This window comes from Bos taurus, chromosome 17 (genome assembly GCF_002263795.3).
Source record: "Bos taurus isolate L1 Dominette 01449 registration number 42190680 breed Hereford chromosome 17, ARS-UCD2.0, whole genome shotgun sequence".
NCBI classification, from domain to species: Eukaryota; Metazoa; Chordata; class Mammalia; order Artiodactyla; family Bovidae; genus Bos; species Bos taurus.
In genome coordinates this window covers 65,576,741-65,604,284 of record NC_037344.1, presented here as the reverse complement: position 1 = coordinate 65,604,284, position 27,544 = coordinate 65,576,741, and the positions used below count along the sequence as shown (strand labels likewise).

Sequence of the window (27,544 nt, the reverse complement as noted above, 5' to 3'; positions counted from 1 at the left end):
TCTGAAGGGAAGAGGGGACCGGGGGTTTCCTGTCATCCATCAGGGAGACCTGGAAACTCCTGCCTCAGCAGCAAAGAGATAAGGGACCAGAATCACAAAGCCGATGTGAACCTAACAAGCTCTTCCAGTAACCTTTCTGAGACCCCCTCACGGTCACTCTGGGAGGCCTTCAGTGTAGGTTAAGGCATACTCTTAGCCAGATGGGAAAGCCTGGGAGAGAGGAGAAGAACCCACCATGATTAGAGGGTGAGATGGTCATTTTGGAGACCTGAGCACGTGCCTGGGTGTCTAGAAGAGACAGAGGCATCCTCAATGGTCGAGGTCAGCGTGAGGCCACTGCTCCCTAGAAAGGACCAGGGGATGGGCAGAGTAGATTTGACTTCCTTCGTAATTTTGCTTAAGCAAGTTCAAATAATAAAGATCTGGTCTTTGATGCCATGCCCTTGCTGATAACCTTCCGGTCTGCCATCACTGACCACCTGATGAACCTGATGACCACTAGTCTCTGCCCCTGCTGACGATGACCAACATCCTCAGACCCTTTTCTTCTACCTGGCAGCATTTATGCGCCAGCCACACTGGATCTGGATCTGACTCTGGACCTCTGCACCTGCCGACCCCAATGTGGCTTGCCCTGCACTCTTTCTCTTACTTGATTCCTCCAAACTGTTCCAGAAAGCTCTATTCAATCATCACTTGCTCTGTCTTCCCTGTATGTCCTACCCTCAACCCCTGCTGCAAATATCAGAAGCTTTAGAGGTGTTCCCTGGGACCTCCCAGAGCCCCGTCTCTGTCTAGGAATTGCTAATTTTCATCCTTCTTCCTCAGGAGATTGTCTTCTGTTCATCCTCGTCTCTCTGGTGGCTAGCACAGGGCCTGGTGCAAGGCAGGCACTTGGTGACAGCTGGATGGAATCGATAATAATTATTTTAACATCATGATGGCATGTTCTGTGTAAATCTTCACCAAATACTCTGCCTGTCGTCAAACGGCTTCCATTCCAAAGTCCTGTGTGAACGTGAAAAGATGCTCACCAGCCCTGGCCATCAGGGGACTGCAAGCCGAAACGACAATGAGATACCACCTCACACCCGAAAGGGTGACTACAAAAAACACCCCAGAAAATAACAAATGTTGGCAAGATGTGGAGAAACTGCAACCCTCATGCACTGTTGAAGGGAATAGAAAATGGTCCAGCCATTATGGAAAACAGTTTGGAGGTTCCTCAAAAAATTAAATATAGTATTACCATATGATCCAGCAGTTCCACTTTGAGGATGTACCCAAGGGAATCAAAAAACAGGGTCTCAAAAGAGGCATCTGTACACTGTGTTCACAGCAGGGTCATTCACAACAGCCCAACGGTGGCAAGAGCCCAAGTGGCCACTGACAAGAGGATGGATACACAAAACGCTGCACACAAGGATCCAAGTCAGCCTTCAAGGGAAGGGAATTCTGGCAGGTGCCACTACGTGGTGAGCCCTGGGGACATCATGCTAAGTGCCATCAGCCAGTCACAAAGGACAAGCATTGTATGAGTCCACCTATATGCGGCTCCTGGAGCAGCCAGATTCACGGAGACAGAAAGCAGAACGGTGGCTGCCAAGGCCTGGCTGGGAGGCAGGATGGGGGCGCAGTGTTTCACGGGGACGGTTCCAGTTTTGGAAAATGAAAGGAGTTCTGGAGCTGGAGGGCCGTGATGGTTACACAATGAATGCACTTACGGCCACTAAACTGTATGCTTAAAAATGGGTTAAGGTGGTAAGTTTTATGTTATGTATATTTTACCATAATACATAGTAAAGAGCCCTGTGTGAGGAGTTTGAGAGCCTGGGTTCAAATCCCGGCTCTACCACTGCCCCATGGCCTGGCTGGGGTTGGGAGCCTCAGTTGCTTCTGCTGTGAAATGGGGATAATTCCAAGAGCAGGGAGGCTTTATCAATTGAGGGCTGTTTCAGAGTGAAAGTCGGTAGGGAACCTTTTCACATTACACCTGATACTTTGTGATGAGAGTTTGTGCATCTGCAGTTAAAAAAAAAAAAAAGGCATATGCTATTTTTGTTTCAGGAGCACAAAATCCAGCAGGGACCCTCCAAACGAGAGTACTTCACTGGGAGAGGGCCTGGTTTAAGCACCACGTGCACGCTAGGCACACGGGGGACGTGCCGAGGCCTGGCTCACACCCTGCCAGTGAATTCCCTCTGCTGCCGTCTAGCGTCTAATGACAATATTGACCTTTCCTATCTGTCAGGCTTGTCTTATTAAATCCTGAGGTCTTAAATGCTTTGCACACAGAGGCTGACAGTTTGCCCACCCAAGCACGTGTTCATGTATAATTCATGGTGTATCGTGCTGCTTGGCAGATGAATATTTATCAGCTTTTTCATAAGAGGCAGGCTGGCATTTCCTTTTGTTGCTACCAAAATCCTATGCTGCAGCAAATGAAATTTGTGAGCAAATAAAAAAAAAAAAAAGAAGAAGAAGAAGAACAAGAAGCGAAAACTCCCCAGTCCATTCTGCTTGTAATTTTCCACTTTCCGAGGCCTCCAGCGTGTGTGTGTGGAGGTGGTTTCGGTCTGGCTACGAGAGAACTGCTGAGTCGTCCAGAATAGAAACGCTTCCATATGCTCCCCCCGCCCCCGCCGAAAACTCCCCCACGCCCCACTTCTGCAGTGCCTTCAACAGCAGAGGAGCCCAAGCCCCTTTCGGTGGCTCCAGTCCAGATGCTCTGGATGGAGATCAAGACTGGGGGGTGGGGGCAACCAAGGATAAGGAACCCCGATGAAGCTTGGTCCACAGTGGCTGGTGGCACTGAGCCAGGCAATTTCGTGGTTTCCACAGTGGGATGCCCCCCAGGGAGGGGACAGCCCCGCGCCACACCAGCTGGGGTCTGAGGTCCCCTCCCCGGGGGTGGACGCAGGAGCGCCCTGAGAAATGCCGCTGCGTCTGAGGGAGGGAGCCTGTGCCCTGGTTCCTGCTGCAGAGGACAGCCAAGAAAGGGCTGAAGACTTGTGCCTCCGCTGCTGGCTCTTCTCGCCTTGCGACTCACTGACTGAGGATTCCAGGCTGAGAGGTCAGGTGCGACGGGCGCACTCACTGGAGGGGAGTTTCAACACAGCTGCGAATGCAGAGTCTGCGTGGCCTGGCTGCCACCTCTCTGGCCTTGGAAGACGGTGATGACGATGACAGTGACCATCACAGTTCATACATAATGAGCCCTTACTATATGCCGGGCCCTGCATCAAGCACATCATTACACTACTACGTACAATCCACTGGACGCTCCACTGAGGTTGGTGTTATCACTGTTCACATTTCACAAATCAGGAAACTGAGGCAGAAAGATGGACTAACTCATCTAAGTTCACACAGTCCCAACTGGGAGTCAACTGCAGGGCTGTGTGACTTGAGCCCATGCTTTCCTAACGACCCTTCATGCAATCAAGAAACTTGAGTTCAAGGGCAAAACCCACGAATGCTTGGCTGTGTGGCCTCAAGGCAATCAGTCACCTCTACGAGCCCACGTTTCAGCATTCACAAAAGAGGCGCGATGGCTCATTTTGCAGGGCTGTTGTGAGGATGCACTAGGGCTTTGCAAACTGTCAAGAGCTCTGTCATCATTGATCAGCCGGTGGCTGTTCTCAACAGAAACATTTACTGGGGATTTTGCACTAGGAGTGAAGACTTCTGGCTCCAGAAGTTTATGTAGAGATGGAGAAAGGAGACATACAGGGGCAGCAACACAAGGTTAGGTACGTGTCTTCATTCATTCATCCGACAGGCAATTTATTAAGCACTTACTCTGAGCCCGAAAACACACAGTCCCCCCAAAAAATGTTATTTCAGACATGGCTAAGTGCTACACAAATGTTTAAACAAGAAGATGCGATGGAGAATAACACAAGCAAGATCTGAACAGCAAGATGACACTGGCCTGGCCAGGACTGGGGAGAGGCGACAGCCCTCTGTGCAAAGGCCCTGAGGGGAGTGTTTGGGACCACAAGCCCTCTTTTCACAGACTCTCAGGGCGCAACTCCCTATAGGAATGATGACCTTCCACCCTGCTGGGAGCCTCCTACCTGGGACCTACTCTTCCCGTGGTTCTAATTCTTTTTCTGCACTCCCTCTGGCAGGGTTTCAGAAGGACCATTCTGTGATGGGCAGTGTTGTAAGTGACACTGCAGGGGGCATGGTCTGGAGTAGGGGTGCGGGTCAAACGTCAGGACATCCTCATCTCTGCCCCCGAGACCCAACTCTCAGATCCCAGCTGCCCCAGCTGCCCCCGGGCTATCCTCTGCAGAGCAGAAGCATCGGCGCCTCCACACCTCCACCCTACCCCCATCCCCCACCCCCAGGTCCATGTACCTTCCTCTCGTCCACTCCTTCGGGGGCTGATATGAGCTCCTTCACAAGCGCAGGGTCCAGCACCTGGAATCTTCGGCGGAACTGAGTGAGCCCCATGTGGTCAGCGTAGCCTGGGGTGTGGGGAGCAGGAGAAGAACAAAGAATCTGAGTGAGACGCCTGGCCCAGGGGTCTACTACCAGCCTTGCTACTTACCTGCTGTGTGCACTCACTTCTTGGGGCCTCAGTTTCCCTGTTTGCTAATATAAGACACTGGGTTCCATCAGCATTTGCCAAATGCATTCCCCAGAACACAGACCCTGTAAGAGGCTCCACTGAAGCCTGAAAAAGCTGCCCCCTCCTCCGCCTCTTGGAAGGTCGTGATGTGTATCAACACCAAAGTCAAAGGCTCCAGAACCTCTGCAGGGACGATGCCTGATTAGCTTGACTTAACCCAGAGTTCTCCGAAGTTGCTGGACCATGGGAAAATGTTTTGATCTAAGGTTTTACCCCCCACAGACTGCGCGTGGGAAACACTGCATCAGGCCATAGCTAAGGGTTCTTTTAAATCTACAGTAGGATGCACACAGCTGCACCCTTCTGTGTGGAAACTGAAAAGCTACTGAGAGAACGTGATGTTCGAGCTGGCCTCTGAGGGGCTGTGAGAGTCTGCGAGAGGGTTTTGTGTGGAAGGAAGTCCAGGCAGAGCAGGAAAGAGGTCTGTCCCAGTCGCGGTGACACCATTCACAGAGTGCTCATGTGTGTAAGACACTAGGATAACAGCGTCCTTTTCGCAGAGACCCTGGGGCCTATGTTGCTCTCCTGTCATATAGACGAGGACACTGAGGACCAGAGCAAGTCACGGGGCGCAGAGTGACATGGATCGTAACTCTCCCTGCGGGGAGACAAACCCAAACAAGATGATGTGATGGAGAATGACAGAAGCCAGGATCTGAATAGCAAGATGACTCTGGCCTGGCGAGGACTGGGGAGATAAATGTAGGCAGCGACAGTCACTAATCCAGCAGAGAGGAACCAACAGTGGGGCCCCTCTGTTGAGAGATGAGCAGGGACCAGGTGCCCAAGGGACCTAAACGCACATTCCAGACCTCAAGGCTGACCACACAGAGACCTGGAGGCTGGGGGGTTATCAGGCTGCCGTTGTGAGTCAGACATGGGTTCACATCTCCTATCTGCCCTGGTTAGCCCTCTGACCAGTGACAGATGACTCTTGTTTCTTTGAGATTCAAGTTCTTCAGTTGTTCAATGAGAGTAATAACAACTTATTGACCAGAGACGTATTAATATGTCTTTGGTTACCCAACTGTTATTGACCAGAGTGTTTCACTATTCATTTACATAACAAATCGCCAGCCAGGGGCATTAGTTTCTGCAAAAATCCCCTGGTCAATAATGTGCTAAGATCTCTTGTCACACAGTCATGACAAGGATTAAATCCAATAATGATTACAGGAAAAGAAGCTAACGTGTTTTGAGCACTTGGCCATGTCCAGGCACTTTTCTCATTCCCTTACTAATTCACCATCCCACTTAACGGCTCTCTGAAACCTGAGCTGCTACAGGACGGGAAAGGGAGGCACGACCTAGAGGCCTGACAGTGTCGACCACGACCACGCACAGGCCAACCGGCTCCAGAGTCTGGGCTGTGCCCACCAGGCTGCCCCGCATGTGACATGTGGTGAGCATTTACTGTCTGCCGGGCTCTGTGCTAAGCGCTCTGTGAGAACACCACCACTGAGTGTGTGTGACCACATGGTGCCCGAGCATCTGAAGCGCCCAGGAAACAGCCTCTGCGTATGTGCCTCGTGTGTGCCTGTGTCTATGCATACAGGCACATCTCAGAGACACTGTGGGCTCGGTTCCAGACCACTGCAACAAATCAAATGTCATAAAACTTTTTTGCTTTCTCAGTGCACATAAAAGTTAAATTTATCCTATACCATAGTTTATTACGTGGGCAATAGCATTATATCTAAAAAACCATGTGCAGACCTTCATTTAAAAAATGTATTACTGAATAAAAAATACTAACCATCATCTCAGCCTTCATCAAGTTGTAAGTTTTTGTGGGTGGAGGGTTAGAAATACTGCAAGAATGACCAAATGTGACACAGAGATGCAAAATGAGCAAATGCTGTTGGAAAAAGTGGCACCTACAGACTGGCATGAAACAGGGTTACCACACACCTTCAATTTATGAAAAAAAAACCAACAACTGTGCTCTAAGCACAACAGAACAAGGCCTGCTTGTGTATCTGTTACACACACACACAGTCCAAATCGTAAATCTGTGACATCAATAACTATGTATGGATCTTTGTATGCAAGTAAATATTTCTCACATGGTGTGAGAGAGACAGAAGTGACTCAGAGCAGAAAACAATGAGGAAACGAACCAGGTCTCGGAAGCAGAAACTGGCAGGAGGCTTCAACCCTTCACGGAGTTGGAAGCCCTTCCTGAGTTGGGCCCTGAGACGGCAGAGGGTGGACACACAGGGAGGAAGGGGACTTGCTGACCGCGCCTACGTGCAAAGGCTCTAACCTCCTGCCAGCCAGGCGCAATCGAGCGGCCTGGGCTGTGACTGGCTCACGCTTCCCTGTGACAGTGTCTGTCTTCCTATGCCTGCGGTTGTGCAGACAGGAGGGGAAATCAATGCGATGCTGGGGGAAGCGAGCGGTTCATGGTTGCTGCCGGCTGCTCCCGGCTTCTCTGCCCAGCACCTCGCGCCCAGGACTCAGTATGAGTGCCGTGGGAGGAGACAGGGCAGTGACCACAAGCTAGGGGGGCAGTGACCGAGGAAATATTAAACAAGTGGGGGCCCACCTAGACTCCCATCAGCCCCAGCCACCCCATCCCCTGACTTCGCCTGAGCTGTTCCTGTCAGGGAGGCAAATCCACAGGGTGGCCAATGGGGTCTCAGAGACAGAAAAGAATGGGAAAATTTCAGATCAAACTCAGCTCAGAAGAAGAGCTAATGGGGGGACCCTGGTGCATGCCTACTTTCTAAAATATTGGCCTAAAACTTTATTTCTTTAATGGAAACCCCTCCTCCCCCATCATGCCCATCACCTCTTCAGCTGGACTGGGGAAAGCCAGTCTTCCAAAGATGGGGTTAAGCCTCCCCGGTGGGTCCACCCCTCCTCTCCCACATCCACCCAGGTTCACTCATTGTGAACCTGGAAACCCAGGCTCTCCCACACCTCCCTGCCTCTGCACACAGTGCTCCTTTGACCAAGCTTTCCCTCTCCCTGCACCACCCAGAGGTGAGCAGTTGCTTTCTTCTAAGACTCAACGAAGATGTTACCTCCAATGGGCATGGTACCTCCCACATCCCTGCGTGACACATGCCCTGGTCACATCATACAATCATCACCTGTTTCCATACGGATCTCCCAAACCAGGCTGAGCATCCTGAAGGCCAAATATTAATGACTGAAAAAATTTCACCCTCAATTCCAAGGCAGATGCTCCTAAGATGTTTGTTGTTGAAAAGGAAGACGGGCAAGACACACTCCAAGCCTTCCAGGTTGTTGAAGTTGTTGAGTCGCTCAGTTGTGTCCAACTCTTTTGCCACCCCATGGACTGTAGCCGACCAAGCTCCTCTGTCCCTGGGATTCTCCAGGCAAGAATACTGGAGTGGATTGCCATACCCTCCTCCAGGGGGTATCCTGACTCAGGGATTGAACTTCCATCTCCTGCATTGCAGGCGGATTTTTTTTTACCACTGAGCCACCAGGGAAGCCCTGCCTTCCAGGAGTGCACAACTAGTTCAGGAATGGTTAGACTTTAGGCTCAAAGAGCAAGTCCCAGGAGTTAGCGACAAGGTGCTTGCTCCCTGCTCGCCTCTCACCTGCTCTGTGCAGACGCAGCGCCTCCAAAATGTAGGATCCTGCAAGCTGCACCCTCAGTGCGGGGATGTCCAAGGGCAGGGACCTGCCTGCCTCAGGCTTGTCTCCACCAGGCTGTGGTGGAGTTGGAGAGCCCCTGGACGCCCCTGCTCTCCACCGCTGCGCTCGGCACCAGGCAATGGATGAAGTGTACCTGAGAGCGTCTGATCACGCTGATCAATGCGTCCTAGGACCAAGAAGAGATGGGGTCAGGGCCAGAGTGAGACCGACAAGGGTCTGGACACTCCCCAAACATACATTCAGTCTGGTCTGGGCATCTCTGGAGGCCCCTATGTCCTACCACAAGGGCCTCTTATCCATGGCCCAATTTGTACTCATGAGAAATAAAGGACCTCTATAATTATCCTTATTATCATAGATGGAAAAACTGGGACATGGAGAGGACAAAAGAGTGGCCCCAAGCAGAGGGGGCCAGTCACCCAAGAAGAAAACTAGAGCCCAGAACCTTGGCTGGGGGCTTTTCCAGGATAAGATGCTACGAGTCGGCTCCTCAAGCCCTCCTTCCCGTGTCCCACCCACCTAAGCTTAGCCTAATGTCTTGTTACTGGGTTACTGTGTCCAGGTGGCATCTTCACACGAGGGTTGGGTCCAGCCGCCCTCTCTAGGGGAGCCTGGAGGTGGGCACGCCGGCCTTTGAGAGGGGAGAGGGGAAGTGGGCAGAACAGGGCTGGCTGCGATGCTTGTCACCTTGGTCAGGAAGGCGACCTGTTTCCTGCCAACTTCCTGAAGCTGCTCAAATGAGACCAAGGAGCTGAGGCTTAGGCCTCAGACTGGGACGGGTCACTGTGCTGCCCTGAGCCTCAGCTTCTTCCTCGGTGGAGTGTGGGGGGTTGGCTGCCTGTCCCTTCAGGCCTGCTGGAGAGCTCAGAGCTGGTGCGCCTGGATAACTCGCCCTGGGGGCGGGTGGGGGGGCTCCCACCCCATGAGAACAGGGCCCCGCTCACCATCTGCAGCTTGATCTGGGAGCAGGGGGCTTTCCTCTTCACCGCGGCCAGGCTGCTGGCGAACGTCCTCCGCACCGCGCAGCTCCGCTGCTGGGCCTGCTGGGAGGTGCCCTCCAGGCCGGCCACGGCCCGGCACACGGGGGACAGCTTGGCCCGGGACTGGAACAGGGTCCTCAGCTCCTCCCTGGCAGGTAGGCGGGGAGAGAGAGAGGGGCTTCAGGGGTTTGGGGGCAAGCAAAGGGGACCCTCTTGCCTCTGGACATCTGTTTCCTGAAACCATGTCCTAGCTGCCAAGTCTGTTCATAGTCCCTTCTCCCAGATGATCCTTTGTTCAAGGACAAATGCCAGCATCTTCCTCCATGCCTCTCTCCCTCTCCTAACCTCAGAGCATCTTCCTTCTATTGGATGTTCCCGTCACTTACATACCTGCAGGAACTCTGCACAGCCAGCACTTTCTTAGAGGGTAAAATCACCTCGGTTATCTCTAGAACTGGTCTGAGCAAAGCAGGTGCTTAGTCTGTCCAACAGACAGTTTGAGCACCAAGGAGACCCTACCGAGCCCCAGGATGAAGCTGGGACCCAGGGAAGGCCTCAGGCTCTCTGGCTGCCCTGGCCTCTCCCCTCCACTATAAGCCTGTGGGCGACTCCCCTGCAAATCCAGGCCCCACCCAGACCAGCCCTCAAGACTCTTATCCATCCCCACTCTGGGCCCAACTGACTACACAGCCATTAAGAAAATGAGTCTCGCCAGATGCACGGAGGTTGCTAAAAGCAGTTCCATGCCTTGCGGAGCACACAGACTGACAATGGCGCAAAGATGCTCGGGTTGCAACAGAAGTCTGGGGAGACAGCCTGGAGAGCTCCCTGGAGGCGGGAGCCCTGAGAAGGCAGGCCGTGGGCACCCTGCCTGGTACAGGGAGAGGAGGTGGTGCCCACAGCCCTGACCCTGCATGAAGATGGCCCCATCAGTGGCGCTGGGAGACCCGACCTCTGGTCTGCAGTGTGCAGTGTGGCCTGGGGCAGTCACGGGTCCTCTCGGGACCCCCCGATACACGGCACAAAGGTTCAGTGAGCACAAGCACCTCCCGGGAACCCCCCAGCATCCCCGAGAGACTAGAGGGGCCCAGGAATCACAGTGCTACACAAGCAGTCCTGGTGAATCGGGATCCTGACTGCAGAACCACGGGCCAAGAAGAAGCGCTGTCTGCCCTCAAACCCACCAACCCGTGGCTCTCAAGCCTGCAAGACACCCTGCTGGGATTTACTGCCACACCTGCCATACTCCTACTCGTGAGCACACGCTGCTCCTTGTCCCAGAAGGTTCCACACTCACCAGGCCACCTGGCTAACCAAGGTGTGCCTGCCCTTCCCCAACTCTATACCCCTCACTCAGCTTGAGGGTTTCTGAGCAGCAGGGGGATTTACAAGGAGGCCACAAGATGTGTGTTGAGGGGTAACCATGAACCAGGTTCCTTAACAAGCCATCCACTCTGTTATGTCACCAAAGCCTTACATCACACTTGTAAGCTTGGCAGCATCATTCCCACTTCTCAGACTGTGAAACTGAGGCCCAGGTCATGCAGCTTGAAAAAGGCAAAAGCAGAACCTGAGCATCTGCCTGACTCCAGAGCTGTGCAATGTGGCCTCACCCAAAAACCCTGAGGTTGCAGAGAAGGAAAGGGGCTGCCCAGTCACCCAGGGGGGCACGGGGCTGGGCTGGCCTAGACTCAGGTCCCCCGGCTCCCCCTACAGCACTCCATGTGCTTGTTACTCTCCTTCTGCCCCATCCTCTGACTAGATCTCTCTCTGGGAGCTGTTTCCCTGAGCCCCCACTAGATTTTTCCAATCAACGCTGACTATCCAGCTCTGAGAATGCCTTCCAAGGATCACTTAGACCCAAATTGTATTCTGACTCTGCTACTCTTTTGTTATGTGGTCAAAGGTGAACCACTTCGCCTCCTGGGGCCTCAGTTTTCTCATTTATAAAATGGGGCTAGGGATACAATTGTTTTAAGGATTAAAAAGACCCTTATAGAAACTTCCCTGGTGGCCCAGTGGCTAAGACTCATTGCTCCCTATGCAGGAGGCCTGGGTTCGATCCCTAGTCAGGGAACTAGATCTGCATAACTAACACAATATTGTAAAGTTTAAAAATAAAATAAAATTAAAAAAAATAAAATAAAAGGACAGTGAGCTAAGACTTCCTTGAGCCAAAAAAAAAAAAAAGACACAGCACAGTCAGATAAATAAGTAAATAAATACATGTATGTTTAAAGACCCTTATAAAGTGCTTCCTCTGCACAGCAGGGAGTTAGTAAATGTGGCCTCAGCTTCACACGCGCACGCACACACACACACACTTCCCCAACAGGCATTTTCCAATAGCTCTCTGAATTCAAGGCAGCCCTCTGCCAGCACATCTGAGCAGAGCAGTCAAGAAATGCAGTCAGCTTTTTTCAGGCTGCAAAAAGTTATCACTTCGGTTTTATGATCCCCTAGTTGGAGGATGTCCATAAAAGTCCTCCCAGTCACATCATCTCCCAGATACTTAATGAATAAGAAGTCACAGCTTTCTAGCTTTTGTTCCACCTCCCCAGACGGCCAGCCTTCCTCCTTGGCTGGACTCAGGCCAGTCCCAGGAGATGCTGAAGCACTCCTGTTAGAGTTACGGGTCTTTGTGTCATTAGGGAAGGGTCCCCGTACCAGCCCTCCATCACTGACTGGGCTGCTATGACTGCACGGCCCCAGCACCTCGAACGCCCCCCGCCCATCCCCAGCCCTGGCTGGGCTTACCTGTTCGAATGCTGTAGGACCTGGGGGGCGTCCAGGGCTGAAAGGTTGGGTTTGGCCCTGTGGAGCCAGCCCGTGAGGTCATAGCGCACAGGGTCGTGTCCCAGCTGGTGGGCGATCTCGCACTGGAGGGGCTGCTCGCAGGCCCGGAGGGCAGAGGCTCCTGAAAGCAGACACAGGGCATGAGTGCCGGGGCCTAGCGGGACACTCTGTCATGGCGTGGCGTCTTTGAGAACACGCTTTTCCCATTTTGATGGGACTCAAGCGATCAGTTCTGGGCACTGCATTTCCCCTGCTTTGTGCACTTACACGCACAGCTTCCAGCCTGCATTCCGTTCCTCCTTGCTTCCTCTGTCAGTCTTTCTGATGTGGACTGTTTTTAACGTCTTTATTGAATTTGTTACAATACTGTTTCTGTTTTACATTTTGATTTTTCGGCTTCGAGGCATGCAGGATGTTAGTTCCCCGAACAGATATCTAACCCACGTCCCCTACATTGGAAGGCGAAGTCTTAACCACTGGACCACCAGGAAAGCCCCTCCTCCTTGCTTTCTTAAATCGAAGATACCTGCGTTCCCCATTAGCGCGTACCATCTTTGTGATTTTAGCCAGAACCATGAATCACGTGGACTGTTTTTTAATGTTTTCTTTCAATCGACTCAGTTTTACAGGTAAAATCCATTTGTAAAGAAGCATTATACTGCAGGTTTGGTGTGCCAGCTATATTTACTTTCTAATATTCATGGAAATAAATACACAATTATTAAATATTTTGAAAATATGTGTAGGTACCACTTAAAATTGTCTGGAATACCAGTTGCCAAATAAACACACAGCAAATTCTTGGGAGATGCTGGTGGACACCTGGTTCCAAGGGACAGAGTGGGAGAAACAAAGGGGCTTGGAGTTAGAGAGGACCTGGGTTCAAATCCTGACCTGACCGTTTTTATAGTGGGACAGGGGCCAAACCACCTAAACCTCTGAGCCTCGGTCTCCCTCCGCCCAGTGTGCACCTTAAGTGAGAGGCAACAGCCAGCGAGCCGCACGTATTCTGCTTGAGTGAACGTTCTCATTAACTCAGAGCTAATCGGAAAGCCCCAGAGGCAAAAAATAATTTTTTAATACCAAAATGTCTGAGTTAATGTGTCTATCAGTCAGTCCAGGACAAGAATTGCTGCCCTGGGACCCGAGAGGCTTCCCGTGTCTTCAGGCCTCACAGAGAGAGGAAAAGGCCTTCAAGTCCTGCCACCACCACACCCTACAGGACACCTCTGCCTCTGGCCCCATTTTCTGTGTCTTTAGGCTAAAAGTCAGGATCCAGGAAACACTCCATTTGAGAACTCTGGTTCACCCGATTCTGCATCAGAGCAGAGCAGGGGATGGGTAGGGAGGAGGCAGTGGCAGGGGTCCACAGGGCCCTGCTCTGGCCCAGGCCCTGGGGAGACGGCAGAGCACAAGATGGATATCCTCTGACCTGGGGGGGTGGGGCACATATAGGGAGGTCGTTGGGCTGATGAGAAGCAAGCCAAGAGAATAGGTCGCCAAACATCCCAGAACCCAGAAGTGGCCCTGAAGGAGACGAGGAGGGCGTCAGGAAGGAAGTAGTGTGGCTAGAGAGAGGACAGGGTCAGGGAGGCCTCTGTGGAGGAGCGCCAAGCAGGGAGCCAGAGGAGGAGGACTACAAACACTTCTGGGTGCACCCGAGCCCCTCTGTCCTCACCCCAGGCCCGGGGGGTCACCATCTTACAGGCGAGGAAGGAGGTGACTTTCTACAACGCACGCACATTGCAGCTAACTAGTGGAGCGCGGGTCCAACCCAGCACGCTCGGGCCCAGTGCCTGGGCGGGCTTCTAACAGCTCTCTCTCTCTTGGCTTTCTGTGGGTCTGGGTGAGTTTCCTCCTCCACAGTCCCCCAGGAAGAAAATAACCGTTCCAGAACCCTGGAGACATTTCCTGAAGACAGGGCCCACAGGGCCCTGGTCAGTCATCAGGCCTCTCCAAGGCCCCAGGCACTCCCTAGAGGTGGGGTGTGGCGGTGCCCACACTGCCCGGCTCAGACTAAGGGCCCCACAAATAGCAGTTCCGACTGCCCCGCCTGATGGCAGAGGCCAGTACCTCAGAACACAGAGATGACCTTCTGGAATAGAGAGGATCATGGGCAGCATCACACCAAGCACTATGACCCCCACCTCCAGGGTGAGGGCAGTCCAGGGTTGTGTACATATATACAAGTACACAAAATTATATTTCATGACTGTGTCAGTAGAAAGAAGGATTGATATTAATAATACGTAAATATATTACATTGGTTTGCTACAGCTGCCATAACAAAGCATTACAGACTCTGTGGCTGGAAGCCTAAGGTCAAGGTGTTGGCAGGGTTGGTTTCACTGAGGCCTCTCTCCTTGGCTTGCAGATGGATACCTTTTCCCTGTGTCTTTCTTTGTGAATGTCTGTGTCCTAATCTGTCCTCTGAAGGACCAGTCATATTAAATTAGGACCCACCACAGTGACCTCCTGAGAAATCTGTATGCACGTCAAGAAGTAACAGTCAGAACTCGACATGGAACAACAGACTGGTTCCAAGTTGGGAAAGGAGTATGTCAAGGCTGTATATTGTCACCCTGCTTATTTAACTTAAATGCAGAGTATATCATGAGAAATGCTGGGCTGGATGAAGCACAAGCTGGAATCAAGATTGCCAGTAGAAATATCAATAACCTCAGATATGCAGATGACATCACCCTTATGGCAGAAAGCAAAGAACTAAAGAACCTCTTGATGAAAGTGAAAGAGGAGAGTGAAAAAGTTGGCTTAAAACTCAATATTCAGAAGACAAAGATCATGGCATCCAGTCCCATCACTTCATGGGAAATAGATGGGGAAACCGTGGAAACAGTGAGAGACTTTATATTTTGGGGCCCCCAAATCACTGCAGATGGTGACTGTAGCCATGAAATTAAAAGACGCTTACTCCTTGAAGAACAGCTATGACCAACCGAGACAGCATATTAAAAAGCAGAGACATTACTTTACCAACAAAGGTCCGTCTAGTCAAAGCTATGGTTTTTCCAGTGGTCATGTATGGATGTGAGAGCTGGACTATAAAGAAAGTTGAGCACCAAAGAATTGATGCTTTTGAACTGTGGTGTTGGAGAAGACTCTTGAGAGTCCTTTGGACTGCAAGGAGATCCAAGCAGTCCATCCTAAAGGAAATCAGTCCTGGATATTCATAGGAAGGACTGATGCTGAAATTACAATACTCTGGCTACCTGATGGAAAGACCCAACTCATTGGAAAAGACCCTGACGCTGAGAAAGATTGAAGGCGGGAGGAGAAGGGGCCGACAGAGGATGAGATGGTTGGATAGCATCACTGATGCTATGGGCATGAGTTTGAGCAAGCTCCAGGAGTTGGTGATGGACAGAGAAGCCTGGCATGCTGCAGTCCACGGATACGCAAAGAGTCAGACACAACTGAGTGACTGAACTGAACAGTGACCTTAGTTAAACTTACTTTAACTCTTTAAAGACCCTGTATCTATAGGAAGTCCCATTCTTGGGTGCTAGGGGTTAGAAATTCAACATACGAATTTTTGAGGAGGGGGAATACAGTTCAGTCCACAATATATACTTAAAACATGTTTTTGCCTTAAAGTCCATTTTTTTCTTCTACTTTTAACAGAAATTAAAAGATTGTCATGGATCCCTAAGAGTACTGTGGGCCCCAGGCACAGCCCCTTCTGGGCCCAGGCAAGTCACCACAGAGCCAAGCTCTCAGGAGCCATGTGGGTACTAATACTCTGGGTGTGGTCCCGGGAGAGCAGCTGGATCATCAGGTGCAGAAGCGCTCCATGTGTGTCCCGGACAGAGGCTCCAGCCCAGCAGCACTGAGCGCTGTCCACATCTTTCTCCAGCTCCTCCCCCAATTTCTCATAAGCCGCTCCAGTCAGAAGGTCACCCCAAATACTCCCATCGGAGCTGCACTTTTCTCAGCGGCCAGGGACCTCCACGCAGCCAAGTCACGGCCATTCTTCAGCCACGCCTCACTCAAACTTTCAAGTAGCATTTCCTTCGGTTGGTCTGTCCCTCCTCCTGAGGCTTCCGGAACGCCACCCCCTCTCGTCCCCTCTCCGACATCCCCGGCCACTCCTCCCCAGCTACCCTTGCTGGGCACAAGCCTTGTCCCTGGAATGTCCCAGGGCCGAATCCCTGGCCGTCTTCACTGCCAACCTTCATTCCTTTAGTGATCCAAACTAGAACTGTGGTCCTCAATGTCTTCTTACAGATACTGGCTTTTTTCTTTACCATCCATCTCCTCTGCTGGAACGTCAGCCCCTCGGTGGACAGTTTTGTTTTGTTCACAGATGTATTTCTCAGCCTCCATTTCAGGTGCTCCAGAAGTATTTGTTGAAGGAACCAGTGCATGAACAAGCCCACAATCTGACCGCCATGTCGGGCGGGACCTGGAAGACCCCACAGTGCATTGTCTTCTTACAGGCCCGGGGGCGTCTGGGTGGAAGGGGGCTTACTCGAGGCTGAGAGGCAGACATGGCTTGTGTTGAATCTGCCTTCTGACATGTACCGTCTGGGTGATCACAGACAAGCATTCTCTACAAGCCTCTCTCTGGAGCTCACTTTCCTCATGCTGGGGACAGGGTTGGGGGGTAAGAATACGGACCTCTAAATACGGGACAGAATTTGACCAGACACTCTACGCAAAGCCCTGAGCTCGGCCCCTGCATGGAGTGCACACAGCACTCCTCCAACCCCTGGAAAGACGGGGATGATATTCTTCGATGTATCACAGCCTCGGCCTCATCAGTAACAACTGGCAGCTGATGACCAAGCTCTGTGGCTACCTCCCCTCACCCCACCAAGGCAGTAGAAATTCTGGAGAGAAGGCAGCCAGGGAAAGCTCCATCTCCATTGTTCAAAATGCTGTGAGATTGTTTTGGTGCCACATTGGTGAAACTACAAATAGATGGACTTGAACTTAAAGCTGATGGATGCCAAACCCCATGGCCTCTGAACTCAGTTTCGCTCCAAGCGTCCACTCCCTTGCACTTCTCCTCTCACCAATCCAGCCCAGCAGCCAGTGCTCGGCAACTCCGGAGTCTGCCCACCTCCCCAGGGAGGCGGCTCCTCTCACCTCCCAGCTGCCTTCCTCTCGTGTCTCCACAATGCAGTCTTGGGAACCTTCTAGAACCCGAATCTGACCATAGCTCCCACTGCCTAGAATCCCACATGGCTTCTCATTGCTCTTGGGTTAAAACCAATGTTTTCTGTGAGGCCTGCCAGGGCTGGAGGTCTGAGCCCATATGACATCTCCCTGTTTGTCCTGCACCGCACCCCTGGCTCTCCGTCAGATTTACCTGCAGGCCTCTCCTGAGAGGCTCTGGCTGCCGGAGAAATGAGGTCCACCTGACACCCACCACCAACCCCCAGTCTGCCATCTCAGGCTCAGGAGACTCACGTGTACTTATATGTCAGCTTGTCATCTCCCACCCCTCCCTCTCCCCAGCAAGGACAGGGGTCTAATCAGGCTGTTTGCCTCCGTGTAGATTAGAGCCCACTCAGAACACATGATGAAATCATGAATGGATGAGCACACGAATGAATGAAGGCACACACCCAGGCAGGTGCACAGCCCCCCGAGTGCAGGCCTTGTCAGGGCTTTGAGGAGACAGAGTCCAACTCCCACCGGGAGTGATGATGAGGAGGAGAGGAGCCCCCCCACCCACCCCGGCTCCCTCCCTCACCTTCAGCTCCAGCTCCTTTCTTCTCAGAGGCAGCACAGAGGCGCTCGAGCACCACGCTGTCCTGGGAGCCCTCCACCCGGACCTCCTCGTCCAAGATCCAGAAAAGGCCCCTGGAGTCCTCGGCACCTCCTCCGGCTGGCAGGCGCACCTGGAGGGAGACCCAGGATACACTGAGGAGCCCCCCGAGAGAGACTTCTCATCTCACCTAGGGAGTCAGGGGTCTGTGGCCCAGGCATCAGGACTCAAGACGTGCTGCTCTGGAACCATGCTCGGCTCACCCCCAGACTCTCAGTGGAGAAGCCACAGGACTACCAATCTCTTGGTTACAAGGGTCTGGATCCTGCCTCTGTCTTCATATCCTGGATGACCCCAGGCAACTTATTGCCCCTCTCTGAGGCTCATCTTCCCTTCTGCAAAATGGAGACTGACAACACTGTCCTCCAAGGTGAGGATTTAACCAAAGCGAGCCCTCTGTACACCACACATCCCTGGCTCCACGTGGGCAGCTGGTCTCCTCGTGAGCAGCCTAACATGAAAGGATGAATCCCATCCCCATCACGTCTTCTTAGAAGTCTTTGTATTTTTTATAGTAAAATCTTGAGAGGAAAAAGGCACCAAGAACATCTTAGAGAAAGTGAACTTGCCTCAACCACACAGATATGAAATTTTAAATCCAGCACCAGCATCAGAGACCCTCCAGGCGACCCCTGCATCTCCACACATGGGAGACGGGGAGAGGCCTGGGGATCTGCAGGGCTTATCCGAGGGTCCCCAGTGAGCTGATGCGTCCAAACATGGTGTCAGACAGTTAAAGAGGAAATGTGACGTGTATGATGGCCAACGGTCCCAGTGTGCCCAGGGTCGGGGCTTCCCAGGACACGAGGATTTCAATGCTAATTTAGCAACGTCCCTGGTAACCAGGACAGTTGCTCACTCTGACACAGGAATATCAGTCCACACCCCTCTGAGAGGGGTCCAGCGAGGGGAAGGGACACGTCCAGGGTCACATGGAGAGGCCCAGGGCACAAGTGTACCTGCCCCTGGGATCCTGGGTCTTCACCATGGCCTCTCTTGCTGGAGCTGAAATCTATAGCCAGCCCCTCCCAGCTGTTCCAGCCACTGCCCAGGAGTCCTGGGGACACCAGGATCTTTTCCTCCTCACACTGTCTGGGTGGTCCCTCAGGCTCTCCCCTCCCAGGAAGGGAGGAAGCAGGACAGGGACAGGGACCCAGCCCGAGAGGCACCAGGGAGCAGCAGAAGCAGCCGTGAAGGGCCGGCAGGGCTCATAGTCAAGAGTGCTTTGCAGGACAAGGTGCAGCCCGCTGCGAGCTGAGAGAAGCCAGGGAACCGGGAAAGGTGTCCAAGTGCAGGAGAAACGTGACCAGCAGGACACCTACTGGGCGTCACCCACCCTGTGGGGCTGTTTGTCCCAGATCTCACGGGTGTTCAGGACAACCCAGTTGTACTACCTGTTGTTCCCATTTGGGTGATGAGAAAGCCGAGGTTCAGAGAGGAGAAGTGACGCGCCCAAGGTCACCAAGATCAGCTTGGAGCCCGGCAAGTTCCATGGCCTGAGCCCTTTCTTTTACAGCAGGTTGGGGGGAGTTGGGGGGTGGGGCAATGAAGGAGGCCAAATTCCAGTGTGATGGTCATGGACTGCTGAGAGAGGGCTGAGCAGAGCGGCAGATCAGGGGTCAGCACAGTGGGTTCTGGGGGCAGGGAGAGGGAGCCAAAGACTCGGGGATCCCCAAACTAAAGTCTGTCTGCCTCCAGGGAGCTCAGGGGCCTGCATCCAGCCTCACCCCCATTCTCCATCCCCAGGGGCCCCCGACTGTCCCGGTCTCTGCTGGGTGCAGCATCTTCGTCTGAACACCTGACCTTGCCAGGTGACAGTGCCTGGAGGTCACCGGGTACCAGCCCTGGAGCCCCGGCTCCGTCCACAGACTGCAGGCATGACTGCATTCTAAGACGCTGACTCAGACTCTCAACCTGATGGGATTGAAATGCTGGTTGTCTAGGCTACACCCTCAGACCAATCAACACAGAATCTGGGAGGGGGTCCCCAGGGTCAGTGTTTTGAACAACCCATGGGTCATTTGAGGTGCGAACAGAGCTGTGATCTAGTAGGTCAAAGACTCCAATCCGCCAGTATTTCGATATAAAGCCCAAGAGGCATCTGAGAGCCGTGGTTCACGGGGCCCTGTGTTACCTGCGAGGGGGTCTGATCCACCACGGCCACCGAGGTCCCCGGGGACGACTCCGGGAGGTCAAACTGCACAGGAACATCTTCCTAGAAAGTCACACAAGTTCAGCATCAGTTCCTTCCGCGAGCTGAGGGGGAAGAAACGTCTGGAGGAGGCTGAAGAGAAGCGAGGGCTTGAATCTCACACCTTGGCCCTTTTTACTGTTAGTTTCATCGTGGTGCTACACACATGGCATGAAATTTACCACTTAAACTATTTATTTGTTTGGTGGTGCAGGGTCTTGTTTGCGGTGTGTGGGCTCCAGTTTCCCTGCCCTGCCCTGTGCTCAGTCGTGTCTGACTCTTTGTGACCCCAGGGACTGCAGCCTGCCAGGCTCCTCTGTGCATGGTGATTCTCCAGGCAAGAGTACTGGGGTGGGTTACCGTGGCCTCCTCCAGGGGATCTTCCAGAACCAGGGACTGAGCCCAGGTCCTCCGCACTGCAGGCGCATTCTTTACCGTCTGAGCCACCAGGGAAGCCCCTAGTCCCTGACCAGGGAGCAAACCTGGGTCCCCGCATTGGGGGTGTGGCACCTTAGCCTCCGGACCCCCAGGGAAGTCTGCATTTAAGTCATTTTTAAGGGCATAGCTCATCGGCAGAAAGCACATTCACATCGTTGTGTAGCCTTCCCCACCATCCAGCCCCAAAACTTTTCATCTTGCAAAACTGAGACTCGGCATCCAGTAAACACAAGCTCCCTGCTTCCTCTCCCCATTTCTGTCTCTATGAGTGTGACCACTCTAAGTATCTCACATGAGCAGAATCACACAGGATTTGTCCTTCTGTGACTGACTTGCTGCAGTATAGTGTTGACTTGCTGACTTGCTTAGTATAGTGTTCTCAAGGCTCATCCAGTCACAGCATGTGTCAGGATTTCCTTCCTTTTTATAGTTGAATGACAGCCCCTTGTATGAAAACATCACATTTGTTTATCCATTCATCCACTGATGGACACATGCGATGCTTCCACCTGTTGGCTATTACGAGTAATGCTGTCATGAACACGGGTGTACAAATCTCTCTTTGAGACCTTGCTTGGAATCCTTTAGGGTGGATACCCAGAAGTGGAATTTCTGGATCAAATGGTGGTTCTATTTTTAATTTTCTGAGAAAACACCATACTGTTTTCCACGGCAGCTGCACCACTTTTTATTCCCAGCAGTCCACATGGGTTCCAGCTCCTCTACATCCTCCCCAGCAGTTCTTACTTTTTGTTTATTTTTAGTGGGTGTGAAATGGTATCTCAGTGTGGTTTTGATTTGCATTTCCCTAAACTAGTGATGCTGAACATCTTTTCATGTTTATTGGCCATTTGCTCATCTATTTTGGAGAAACAGCTATTCAATTCCTTTGCCTGTTTAACCATTTTCTTATTTATCTTTGGTTGTGCCATCTTTGTTGCTGCGTGGACTCTTCTCAGTTGTGGCAGCAGGGGCTACTCTCTAGTTGTGCAGGCTTCTCACTGCAGTGGCTTCTGTTGCAGAGCATGGGCTCTAGGGTGTGCCTGTTTCAATAGCTGCACCTTCCAGACTCTAGAGCACAGGCTCAGTAGATGTGGTGCGTGGGCTTAGCTGCTCCAAGACATGTGGGATCTTCCTAGACCAGGGATTGAACCCATGCCTCCTACATTGGCAGGTGGATTCTTTACCATTGAGCCACCAGAGAAGCCCTTTGCCCATGTTTAATCAGGTTCTTTGTTTTTATCCTTTTAGCCTTGGTACGAGAAGAAAGGATACAGACCAGGATCCCAAGAGCATCCTAATATTGTCCATCCTGCAGGGTTGTCAGCAATCATGGTGAGGTTATCAGGAACTGACGACTCAGTGCAGACCCTTCTAATATTTACTGAGCACCCAATAAGTGCTGGGCTGAGTGCTAGAGAGAGCAAACAAACTCTGGAAAACAACAGCTGGCATACAAAAGTAATCAGAAATATCCAGACCATGCAATGTTCAAAGATATTCATCACGGTGTTGTTTCTAACAGCATAGATGTGGAAATCTCCCAGGCAAACTCCGGGAGATGGTAAGGGACAGGAAGTTTGGTGTGCTGCAGTCCATGGGCAGTCGTGTCTGCAAAGAGTCAGACACGACTTGACTACTGAACAAATGTGGAAATCACCCAGGGGTCCAAAGGAGAGCTGAGATAGAATCTGACGCAACCAGAGACATGCATCCTTTCTAAGAGCTGTGAATGGTGGAGGAAATGTGAACAACATAAGGCTATGAAGAAAAAGCAAACAACAGAATCGTATATAGATGGACGTGAAATCTACAGAGAAGACCATGTATGGGGAAATGGCTGGCGTAAGATACTGACAGAGGTAACAGTGGTTGCCTCTGGGTGCTGGGGTAAAGGAGATGGTATTTTCTGCTTCTGGACACTGATTTGCACTTGCCAGTTTTTAAATAAAGAACATGTTTTACTTTGATAATAAGAAATAAAGTGAAATATTATGGGAAAAACATGATGGATGCTACCACATGCAGAATGCCTAATACAGATTAGGCATTTTCTAGACCACTTCATCAAATGTTCAAAACAGTGTCTTTAGAAGGTGTGGTAACACCAGGGAGGAAGGAGGGAGTAGATGCCAGGGGGCATCTGGGGTGCTGGCGATGTCTCCTCTCCCCTGGGTGGTAGCTGTGTGAGTGTGCTCAGCTGGACAAATTCACCAAGATGAGACGTATACTCTGGATTTAGGCATTTGTCTGTGTAAATGTCATAGTTCGATTTAACTTTTTTTAACTAAGTAAAGGCAGGCATGCAGGAATGAGCCTGAACATCCTGACCCGCGTGCAGAGCCTCCTGGAGGGCTGCTGCATATTCACCTTTGGTGGGTGCTCCCATGTTATGACCCAGAGACTGTGCAAACCACACGATTTTCACCCACAAGTGAAAAGGGCATGAAGGGCCTTCCACACAGAGGCTGCAACCTAACTGCTGGAGAACACTTCAGCTTGGGTGTGTGGGTGAAGAGGAACTGGTCAGCCCAAACAAGGGATAGCTGTGGGAGCAGGGCCTGAGGAGCCCCAAGCTCTGAACGGTAAGAGAAGTGTAAGAGGCCATGGGAGACAGAGGGAGATGGGGGAGGAGCAGAGGCCCTGGCAGCGAGGCCTGCAGTTTGGGTTTTAATCAGTGCTGGACCAGACAGCATGAAGCTAAATCCAGGATGAGCACCAGAAGCCCCAGCCCAGCCCAGCCATACCTCCCGGAATCGCTCCAGCGCCGAGACGAAGGTCCGCTGGTAGAAGAGCAGCTGCAGGCGCTCATGGATGTAATTGTGGCACAGCTCCTCGAAGGTGGCAGCCCGGTCTCTGCCCTGGTGGCGGGGGTTCTGAAAGCCCGGAGAGTCCACCACCATGATGGAGGCCATGGAGAGGTGGTGGGAGGAGAAGGATCTGTGGGGGAAAGGAAAGGAGCCCCGAGAGGACATGGAATCTTAGAGCCCTTCTGGTCCAGGCCCCCCGCTCCCCCATCACAGAGATGGAGAAACCAGGGCAGCATGCTGGGCAGGTCTGCAGACCCAGCAGAACACACTTCTTGTGGGCTGTGTGACTTTGGGAAAGTTACTTAACCTCTCTGAACATGGGTTTCCCCCAATGTTAAATGGTGGGAGGGATGAATAGGAAGACCCAGGGGCTGCAAAGAAAAAAAAAAAAGGAGCTAAAGTATGGGAAGTGCCTCCCCTGGACATTGCAGGCCATTAGGACACATGCTCTCTCCACCAGGCCAAGACTGGAGAAAATACTTGCTTAAGGCTGCACCACAAATTTACTATAACGTTGCCTAGAGCCTCCTTTTCTTTCTTAGTGACACGTGGCATCAGAAAAACAACTTTGTTCAGTATCTGCCTCAGTTTACAAAGTTCTCTCTCTCTCTTCACCTCCCTGGATCCTCTTGACAAATCTATGAGGGTAGATGGAGAAGGGACTATTTGCATCAAAAACCAAGAGTTAAGAGACTCTAGAGTCACATGTGGGTTCCAACCCTTGGTCAGCCATAGCGGGGCTGCGTGTCTTGGCAGAGTGGCCCAGAGTTTCTGAACGTCTGCCGTGGAAGGGCTAACGATGGAGACAAACTCAGAAGGCTGGTGGGAGGGCTGGGTGTGATAAAATGTCCATGGCTCTGAACATGGTAAGCGTCAGTGTTTTTTGCTATTATTCCCATCAGCATGAGCAGTTATATGCTTTGGAGAGTCCTAAGTTTGAACTCAAGCGCTTCGCTGTTATTTGCTGAGGTTTTCCATCTATAAAATGGGGCCAATAAGACACACCACACAGACATGCTTGAAGATTAAGTGAGTTAATGTTCAGAAAGCCAGACGCCTGCTGGATGCTTGTAAATGGCAGGACGGGCAAGTGTAGTCATCACCAATACACCCATTTCCCTGATTTGGGCTCCCAGAACCCCAGAGCCAAACAGGAAGCAGCCACCCACTTCCTGCAATTCACCGATAAATGCTTCTTCCCCTGAGCACGCACGATCCCCTGGTTTCTAGATAATGTGTCTGCAATCTCAGAGGGTAATTACTCCAGCAGGAAGAGAGGGAGCCGACTCTATGTCCGCAGAGAACCCCAGCTGCGCTGCTGCTACGCACCAGCCTCATCCCTTGAACAGGATGTCGGAAGCCTAATTACGCTTCCCGCTTACACGGAGGAGGCGGGGGAAGCCCTTCCAGAAGCTCTGGATCGGCTCCACTGGAACTGCTTAGATTTCCCAGGGTTCAGAGCGGCACTCCCCATGATAGAGAACACAGGCTCCCAGTAGTATTACCTGCAGATATCTGCAGTGCTTTATGATCACAATTTAGGAAGAGTTGTTCACAGACATTTTTAAATTTATCTTTTTTTTTTTTTGATTTCTTATTAAATTTATTTTTATTTATTTTTTAGCTGTACCACGCGGCATGCAGGATCTTAGTTCTCTGACCAAGGACTGAACTCATGCCCTTTGCAATGGAAGCACGGATTCTTAACCACTGGACTGCCAGGGGAGTCCCTTATTGACTTCTTTTAATCTTTGCAGTGACCCTGGGGAACAGACCTATTGAATATTTCACAGGTGCACAAGGGGAGGTCAGAGAGGTGAACTGATCTGCCAAAGTCACACAGCCCGCGGGTGGCCAAGGTAGAATTAAAGCCAGCACCATCCAGCTCAAAAACCCACTCTCCAGCTCAACAGAACCCCACTCTGCTAAACTCCCCAGGCTTGGGCTCATTCACGTGCTGCAAAGAGACCACCTCTATACCAGAGGGAAGGCTGCCGTTACCTGTTGATGAGCGAGACCACGGCGGCAAAGACCTCTTGGTACAGGCCGGAGGCCATGCCCTCCACACACTCCACGCCTGTCATCTTGAGCCCTGCAGTGGGGAAGAGAGGAGGGTGGGCATCCCGCGGTCAGGACCTTGCCTGGGGCCAGGGACGTCACTGCTGGCCTTAGAGGACCTTCCACCACCACACACACACATCACCCTGCTGCTGAAATTACTCATGTCCTTAGGATCAAGTTCAAGTGTCTTGTCAGGTCCTCCAGGGTCCTGTGTGGCCTGACCCTACCTCTCCTCCATTGTGATTCCTGGTCAGCCAATGTCACCTCCTCAGGGAAGCCTGCCGTAACCACTGCCACGAACCCATTAGGCTAGTTCTCAGGACTATCTTGCCTTTTTTAAAAAAAAAAAAAAACTCTTTATTTTTATTTATGGAGGTAGGTACGCCCATTTCACTGCTGAAGACACTGAGGGCCAAATGACACTGAGCTAGGTTAGCCTCACGGGGCTACTTGGAAAGTAAGCTGTGTTTGCAGACTCCTTATTATCATCATTGTTATTGTTATTATTATTGGCTGTTACATGCAGCATGTGGGATCTTAGTTCCTCCACCAAGGATCGAACCTATGCCCCCTGTACTGAAAGTAGAGTCTTAACCCACTGGACCACCAGGGACGTCCCCTTACTTTTTTTGAAAAATTTACTTTTCAAACTGAGATACGATTGACATACAAAAAAACCTGTACATTTTTAATCGTACATCCTGATAAGTTTGAAGCATAAACCCATGACATCATCACCATAGATATGCCATAAACATAACCATCACCTCTAAAAGTTTCTTTCCTGTGTGTGTGTGTGTGTGTGTGTCTCTGTGAGAGGGCGAGAGAGAGGAACTTTTAACATAAGATTAACAGCTTTTTACCTACAGAATACATTACTGCCAACTGCAGGCACTCTGTTGTACAGTGGAGATATTCATCTACTGATCACTCTGTCTGTCCTCTAGGGTTTTTTCCTCTCGACTAAATGAAACTATGTACTCTGTGATCAAAATGTCTCATTTCCCCCTCCCTCTCTACCCCTGTCCCAGTAACCACCATTCCACTTTGTGTCTAAGTTGGACTACTTTAGATTTCTGATATAAGTAGCATATTATTCAAAAGTCAAAAAAGAAGGAAATCCTGCCATTTGCGCCAACACGGATGAACCCGGAGGACGTTGTGCTGAGTGAAGTGAATGGGCCACCGGAGGACACATGGACCCTAGTTTTACAGCACTGACCGCAGCTCATCTTGACTTTCCGGTTATTTTGTTAGTCTGTGTCTCCCACCCTGCCCCCCACTGAGAGTGCCCCAAGGATGGGGACTGATTCTGAGTCTGTTGGCTCCAAATTCCAATTTCTCTCACACAGTACTCAGTAAATATCTATTGTTCCCTCTTTCTAGGGGGAAATTTGGCAGTTTCACAGCAGAAGCCATAACATGTTGGACTTAATAACTTTGCTCTTAGGATTTTATTGTATTGAAATATGCAGAGAAACAAAGATTTCTAGGTACATACATTCTCCCAATTGTTCATTAAATTGGCAAAAAATCACTTTTTCAAGACAGCTCGAATATCCAAAAAATAGCAAATGGGATAGATAATTTGTAGTCCAACCATGTAATAGAATACTTCAAGTCAGGTCTAGAAAAATATTGAATGAGATGGAAAAGTGCCTGCATATAGTGTTAGGAGGAATAAAAAAAGCTTAGAAAACTATTACAATGGTAGCCTCAGTTTTGTATAAACACACACGGGTCCCATTAGAACAGCCAGCCTTGATTAAGGGGCACTGAGCAGAGTGGGGTAAGGAGTGGGGCTCGTATCTCAAACACTGACCCTTAGGTGTTGGTTCCAGCCACGGAACTGGAAACAGTTTGCAAATTTGCAGGCCCTAGGGCTTGGAGAAATAGTTTTGCTCGTACATTCCAGGCCGCCCGCTGCAGCCCCAAAGCATTTCCCGTCCCTGCTTTAACTCCACCTGCATCCTGGGTCGTTGCTAGGCAACCCACAGCCTCCCAGCATCTCTCTCAAGCCTGCTGGTACCCTGCCTGCTTAACATCTGCCCTTGAGATCTCAGGCTGCGAGGCTGACTCAGCTTCACAAAGCAGTGCGTACATGTAACTGTGCTTCTGTGTGTGTGTACACATGTGCACGGTGTGCACGCATGTGCCATGCATGTGAGTGCAGGTGTGTGCACACGCGCATGTGCACACATG

The 27,544-nt window shown here is 51.4% G+C and overlaps 1 protein-coding gene across 1 annotated transcript in view; it reads right to left on the bottom strand.

Annotated features, from left to right (window-relative positions):
- Window positions 1-27,544, bottom strand: part of MYO18B (myosin XVIIIB) — a 232,613-nt gene that overhangs the window by 142,876 nt on the left and 62,193 nt on the right. The window contains 9 exon segments of the mRNA XM_059876421.1: window positions 4,366-4,475; window positions 8,215-8,356; window positions 8,358-8,438; window positions 9,217-9,400; window positions 12,010-12,169; window positions 17,768-17,915; window positions 19,977-20,057; window positions 23,219-23,411; window positions 25,283-25,373. Of these exon segments, the coding sequence (XP_059732404.1) occupies window positions 4,366-4,475; window positions 8,215-8,356; window positions 8,358-8,438; window positions 9,217-9,400; window positions 12,010-12,169; window positions 17,768-17,915; window positions 19,977-20,057; window positions 23,219-23,411; window positions 25,283-25,373 (1,190 nt within the window).